Raw genomic sequence first — 7,227 nt, forward strand, 5'->3', positions numbered from 1 at the left:
AAAAAGAACATACAGTTGATTGAAATGGCATAAATTATTGGAGTAAGTATTAGTTTAATTTATATTGTTCAAATTATTCAATTATAGAAAAATCAGAATTCTTTGTATCTTTACAGTTGTGGCAGTGTTTTGAAAAAGCTGAAATCATAAATCCTAGCAGTAGCTAGAGGATTAATAATTAATGAAGTTATAATGTTAGGTTTTATTAGAATATATAAAGATTATTAATATTTAGAATACTCTTTATCTTGGTAATTGGTTAATTTCATATAGATATAGGTGATTATTGAAAACTGACAAAAAAGGAGGAGATCAATACTAATGTTGTTCTCTCCAGGCAAAGAGTGCCCCATGTGGATTCTGCACAAGACTCTTCAAACAACCGATCTCGACCTATATGAAAGCCACCTTCTCTTGACAACAAAGATGGTGGAACTTTTTTTTATACAAGTAAGCGATCCCACAGGCTCTAAGTATTGGTTAATTTCATATAGGTGATTACTGATTTAGGCTCTAAGCGATCCCACAATGCTACTTGTTGTGATTTGTTGATTTGTTTTTGGAAGCATCCAAGAATCGAACCAGTGATGTACTAATTAAGTAACATTTGACTTTCCAACTACACTATCTCACTTTTGATATCTTAAACTACTAGATTTTATATTTAAATTATACTCGAGTTTATTTTTTATATTTAATTATATATACAGGCATTATATTAACAAACTAATTAAAATAAAATATATATAATAGCCGTATCATTTTTAGGATTTTTGAAAATGGACGTATCGCCGTATCCATATCGTATCTAATGCGCTTGTATTCATATCCATACAACATAGATTTTAATTAATTACAAAACTTTGCTAAACAAAATATAAATAAGTTGAAAAAAAGCCTATCTAAGGCCTACTGTTGTTTCTTTTAATAAAAAAGTTGGGCCCAACCAATTCGCTGGGTAGCCCAACTAAAACCTATTATATCGGCCCGACTATTAAGACATTTTATAGCCCAACTAAAACCTATTATATTTTTCTTTTCATTAGTTTTTAGTTTAATTATATTTTACTATATTAAAATATAAATTTTAGAGGATGTTTGTTTTTATTAATTTCTACATCTATAAGATCTATTAAGACATTTTATAGGGCTTGTGTTGCTTGTGTATCCTATTATAATCGTAAGAATTCACACTATATATTTTTTATATTGGAAAAAAAAATTATGATAACCTTTCGAAATCACCTTTTTGTGGATCTTGTAGAATGTCGCAATTATAATTAATGGTACAATAAATATATAAATGTGCATGTCTCATTAAATGTTGTCTATTCTTGAAAAAAAATCTGAATAACTTGAATCTTTTTTTCATGTAGGCATAGAAAAAAAACAAACATCTAAACCTAAGATATTTTTAACCTCTTATAGATTTTTCTACATCTTACACTACAAGATATTTGATTTGATAGTTTCTAGACAATTCTTGATATCTTTATGGAAACTAATTTTGAGCTTGGGCTTATTTGTAATTTGTTCTATGTAGAAGTGGAGACATTGATCATGGGCCTTTAACAAAAGTCATAACTCCTTTGGTACGTGAACATCCGGCCCGTAAGATAATTTAGTGTTAAAAGGTTTGTAATGCGAAACTTAACAGGAGTTATTCAGCATGCAATTTAAAAGGTATGTGAAAATAGATTTTAAAACGAAATATCAAAACGCAAGGGAAAAGTTACTGCAGCTTCAACAGATTCAAAATTTTGTTCCCCATTAATTTTATCCATACTGCTGTGGTATTTGAGCTCGGTTTGTTTGGATGGCTTCTGAGCCCGATCACTCAAGACTCAAGAGGCGACCATGCTGTTGTTGGAATGCACATGAAAAGCTATCACAATCAATCCAGGATTCTCACCTATGGGGGTTTAGATTAGTTGGATTTATTTCCTTGTTTAGAGAAATTGTATTAAAGAGAGAATATTACAAAATAAGGAAAGAAATAGAAAGTGATAATTACGAGAAAAAACAATGTACTCGAATGAAGAGATATACAGTAAGGAAAAACCCTTACAGCCGCCATTGGGAAACTCTTTTTTTTTTATATATATATATTTTCCCTAAAAATTTACACTTCTCATAGATCTACCAATTGGTTCAAAAAGTATCTTCTATTGGCACCTGCTACGCTTTTGTTCCCTCAGAAAAGGTTGGTGGGTCTAACCTTTCTCATGTTTACTCTTTCCCCACAATTTTTTTATACTTCTCGCAAATATTTTGCCTTCTATGGTATTGACTTATAGCTTTTCCGGACAAATTCTTTTTTTGATCTTGGATAACAATGTTTTTCGATCTCGGGTAACAACTCTTATTGTGTCGAATTTGTTTTTGAAGAAAACCTCAATCAAATTATTGGTGGCATCTTTAACAATGGGGACAAAAAAGAAACCCGTCTAATTTGGTTTACTCTGAAAATCAAGTGTAGATTATTTCTATTTCTTCTCCATATCAGATTTTACTACCATACTTTATATATATATTCTTTGCCTGTTATTTGACTATAGCTCATGTATATAGAGAAACAAATATACATAAAATTGTATTGCAGAATAAATGCACAATTCAATAATTCACAACTCAACTATTTCTGTTTTCACACATATCTTCTCTAAAATTGGCATGGCAAGCTCATAATTCTCACTGATCTGCACCACAATTGATTAAAAAATCTATCCAATCGGCACCAGCTACGCTCTTGTTCCCTAAACAAAAGGTTGGTGTGTCTCGCCTTAATTTCTCTTTTTTTTTTTGTTAGCTATACAAGTATATTTTTCCTGTTAGCCTTAATTTGACATATTTTCTCGTGTATTCGTGGCTAGTCTACAAACAACTGAACTTGATACAAATTAGTTTTTAACTCATGTGCATTGTAAAATATGTTAAAAAAGAGTAACATATATAATTGAATTTACATGTCCACACAATTTGAAAACGATACACATTCAATTTATTACATTAATAACGATTATTATTGATGGTTTTAATTATATGTGGTGTGCTGGTTTGTGCACATAAATAAAGTACCTTTCCATTTTGATCAAGTACATTATTTATAATATTGTCTATTGAGAAAGTCTTCTCATAGCGGTGTAATTGATAGAACGGCTCGAGGGAAAATGGGGAGACAAAGGGCGATTCCGGCTGGCGAAGGCTGGATGACGGTGGTACGCCAACACAGCAAGAAACCGGCTAACAACTGCTGTCAACCTCCCACATGCCACGACAGTAACAACGAAAGGTATGTGGGGAATTTAAATCTAAAGCAAAGTTTTATAATTTATTTCATGAAACTATAACCCCTTGATTAATTATAATGCAGGAGGGAACGGCAGGTGTTGCAATTAATGTCGACAGCAAACTGGTCGGAGCTCCCTAATGACGTGCTTGGGTATCTAATTGGCTTCTTACCCTTACTAGATTATTACCGATTCGGCGCTGTATGCCGGAATTGGTGAATGGTGGCAAGAGAAAAACATTATCGTCAATCTCACCAACTGCCATTCTTGGTGCTGGGTGAAGACATTGCCACCAAAAAGCGTATTTTTTTCAACCTTTCTGATAACAAACATTACTACATAGACATACCCGAGCTGCACGGGCAATTCGTGTGTGGTTCTTCATTTGGTTGGCTCTTCACTGTAGATAGTGCTTTGAACATCCGTATGCTGAACCCATTTACTCGGAAAAGTTACAACCTGCCTCGTCTTGATCTTGGCCTTGAAGATTTCCCTATTAAATGTGATAAAACAAGGTTGGTGCACAGTGTTATCTTGGATCATGATCCGAATGAGAGGTCAAATTTTACAGTGATGGTAATCAATGGCAGTTATTACAAGGTAGCCTTTTGGAGACAGGGTGAATCAACTTGGACATCAGCTATAAAGCACTATGATTTCCTTACCAACATAACATTTTTTAAGGGACAATTCTATGCTGTTGGATGTGATGTTGATATTTATGGTGAACATCAACTTCAAATTTTTATTGTTGATGTTGGCCCGGATTCAAAATTCATACCACTTCGGCATCATGTTCCAATGATTAAAGATACTTACAATTCTCTGGTGGACCTCAATGGAGAATTGTTGCTCTTACAATTGAAGAGAGAGATGGTGGCAGAAATGTACAACAGAAATGTTGTAGTTCCTTACATGATTTTTTTTTAAATTTTCTAATGTATTTAGTACAAAGTCAGGCGGTCAAAAAAATAAATTTGATAAGTTATTTTTAATTTATTCATTTATCCTCATTTTTGGACCACATGACATTGTATTAAATAAATTTAAAAATTTCTATATTTTTCATGTACATATGACCACTTTTCAGAAAACTTGTGAGGATAAAGTTGTGTACAATTGTCGGAGCAATGAATATACGCGTCCAAAAATGCGCTCCAACAATCATACATGGTTTTTAATAAATAATCATGTACAATTGGGTTCAATTATGAATGGTTAATTATTAAAGAACAACATATGAATGTTGGAGTAAATTTATACACGTTCATTTATTGGAAACCATGCATCTATGTTGGAGCAAATTTTTGGAATAGTGTTTTCTTACTTTGGGTATAGATTTATTGTGAATTTTTAACAAACGTTTATAATGTGCCTTGTATGCTTTGCGTTTTTGTAGTAGCGGTAGTTATTGATTATTTCATTAGAAGTGGTAAAAATATTCAAATACATTGGAAGTGCTAAAAAAAATCAAATAGGCATCGTTATTACAGCCTCACAAACTAAAAAATACATCATTGATGTTACTTGTGCGGGTTTGCAGTGCCTCGATCTGTCCTCACATGGCATAACATTGTTCATTGATCGCCTCTATTAGCACCTTCCATTCTGAGTATATTGTAACATTTCCTCCCCTCGTTAGCTCGCTCCATTCATCCATGTATTCCATTGCTTTCATAAGGCCATCGCTTCATCATGTAGGGGTTTTACTGCAAAAATCAGATTGTAGTAGGTCACGCCGACACCTACCCTCCCATTAGTGTCCCATGAAGCACCAAGCAGGACTGTGGCTGTTCCTTCTCTTAAGGTGTTCATTTGGTCCTCTATGCTTAAAATATATCTTTATTTCTGGCCTTCCAGTGTATACACCATAAGATGTTGCAAAAAAGGAATGATGAGCTGGTGTCGTCAGAAGCGCTTTATTGATCAGCAATGCACGCATTATATATGTATATCATTTTATCGGTTATGGATCATATTTGCACATTTTTTCTTTCTCTCCTCGGACTTGAAATCCCACGGACTTTGCGGGTTTGGATTGGCCCAAAGTCCTTTCCTAGAGACTTGAGCTTCCAGTTGCCACTGAAAGAAAAAAAAAACACATTGTAAAAGAAAATTGTTAGTTCAAAAGATCCATTGAAAACAAATTTAAAAATAAAAATAAATAACAAGAGTTGTGTTCTTGAACCAACCCGTGCAAACTCCAGACGCTTGTCGAAGAAATTGTAGTGCCATACATGACCTTCTTTCAATAAGTGTTTCTGTGCCATAAAATTAAATTTACATAGCTTATATTTCAAAATACTACGTTTTAGATTTAGGTTTGTGAACAAATAAAACAGTCCAGCTAATTCAATCAAACAAATTGAAGTTGAATATAATTATTTACCTGAACAAAATGATTGCCAATATATAAATCAGCCAAGAGGCGACCATATTGATCATTGCCATACACCACTAATTGAAGTGATTTGCCCCCAACCAGGTCTATTAGAGCATTCTTGGCCTCCTGTCCATACGCCATGCCCATCTCCGGAGCATCAATGCCCCTAAACAAATTTGCAACTTAGTTTAAAACTTGTCTCAAATGGTAATGAATGTTGTGAGCACTATAATTTATTTTTGTAGATTTGAATCAAGTGAAACACTATATTCTAGCATGAAAATGTTATAAGCACTATAAAATATTTGTAATAACAAGTTATCATAATCGAGACTACTTGACTATTATGTTGCTAATAACAATATTGTGATAACTATAACTATTATTTTGCATGTTCTGGTTCTATTTAATGTGGTTGCAATTTTTTTAATTATTTTACTACTATTTTAATTCTAATATGTTTCGAAGAAACTTTAACAACTTAAAGTACTCAACTTGAAACTCTAACAAATATGAATATCTTTTAATCCTTCTTGACTTTAAAAAATCTCGAAATTATTTACTATTGTTTATTTTCTATTTTCCAAATATGTCGGACGTAGTTTATGACATGGTTTTGAACCAGTGACTTAACAATATTGAACTAAGCAAGCAGTTAAACAAAATTTGGATCTAAAAGCACAAAAATTAAATAAAAATAAAATGAGAAAATGCGTACTTCAAACGGACTCTGCACTCCTTAGTGAGAATTTCCTCATTCAATGAGCCCCTTATAATTCTACAATGAAAAAAAAATTAACAATATTTTAAACATAAGCTGATATTAATTGCTTTGGCGTAGACATAAAACATAAGCTGATATCAATCGCATTTCCGCAGTTTGACAATGTTTCTAAATTCAAGTGTGTTCAATTTTGCATTTCAAGTATATTATTTTTGGTATGAAGTAATCAATGTCACCTATATCCTGCTCTATTAATTGCATCTTGGAGTGCATCGGCTTTAACAAAATCTCGTGCAGCCTTTGCATGCATCCTTGCAATCACCATATGGTGTATCTCTATCGGTACGGGAAATGTTGCTCGAGTTTGAGACAAATCTACATGGATGGTCAAGCCGTCTCCATCACCAATAAGCTTTGGATTCACCTGTCGGAGCATTTACTCTTAAAATATCTCACAACATAAATCTACTAATTAAGCATTGATATGTTCTAGTTGACAAAATTTATAAGTGCTTATGATAGGCAGCTTCCATCGACTTTTTATGGGCTAGTATGTGTAATTCTAATTTGTTTTCAGGGGGCAATACTACATTTACAAATCAAGAGAAACGTTCATGTAAAGTTATAGTTCAACCAAGGGTAAGATAGGCTTGATAGTTTAATTAATTTTCCTCGTAATTTGATCTTTTTTTTTCCCTTGATTTATCCTTATTTTGTTTAATTTATCGGAATATACACTTGCCATTTTATTCTGGCTGATATTGGGGTATATGTAATTTATTATCACATGATTTCACATCAGAAAGCCTAATACCAATTTGCACAACAAA

At 32.8% G+C, this 7,227-nt stretch overlaps 1 protein-coding gene across 1 annotated transcript; it reads right to left on the bottom strand.

Moving 5' to 3' along the window:
• Positions 1-5,249: 5,249 nt before the first annotated feature.
• On the bottom strand, positions 5,250-6,833 carry LOC144546106 (putative staphylococcal-like nuclease CAN3). The gene is made up of 5 exons (XM_078294637.1): positions 6,634-6,833; positions 6,392-6,451; positions 5,680-5,839; positions 5,483-5,551; positions 5,250-5,372 (listed from the first exon to the last, which is right to left on the bottom strand). Exons 1-5 carry the CDS (start codon positions 6,831-6,833, stop codon positions 5,250-5,252), a joined length of 612 nt encoding a protein of 203 aa, XP_078150763.1.
• Positions 6,834-7,227: the final 394 nt, after the last annotated feature.

The sequence above is a fragment of the Carex rostrata genome, chromosome 29, assembly GCF_964058835.1.
Source record: "Carex rostrata chromosome 29, lpCarRost1.2, whole genome shotgun sequence".
NCBI lineage: Eukaryota > Viridiplantae > Streptophyta > Magnoliopsida > Poales > Cyperaceae > Carex > Carex rostrata.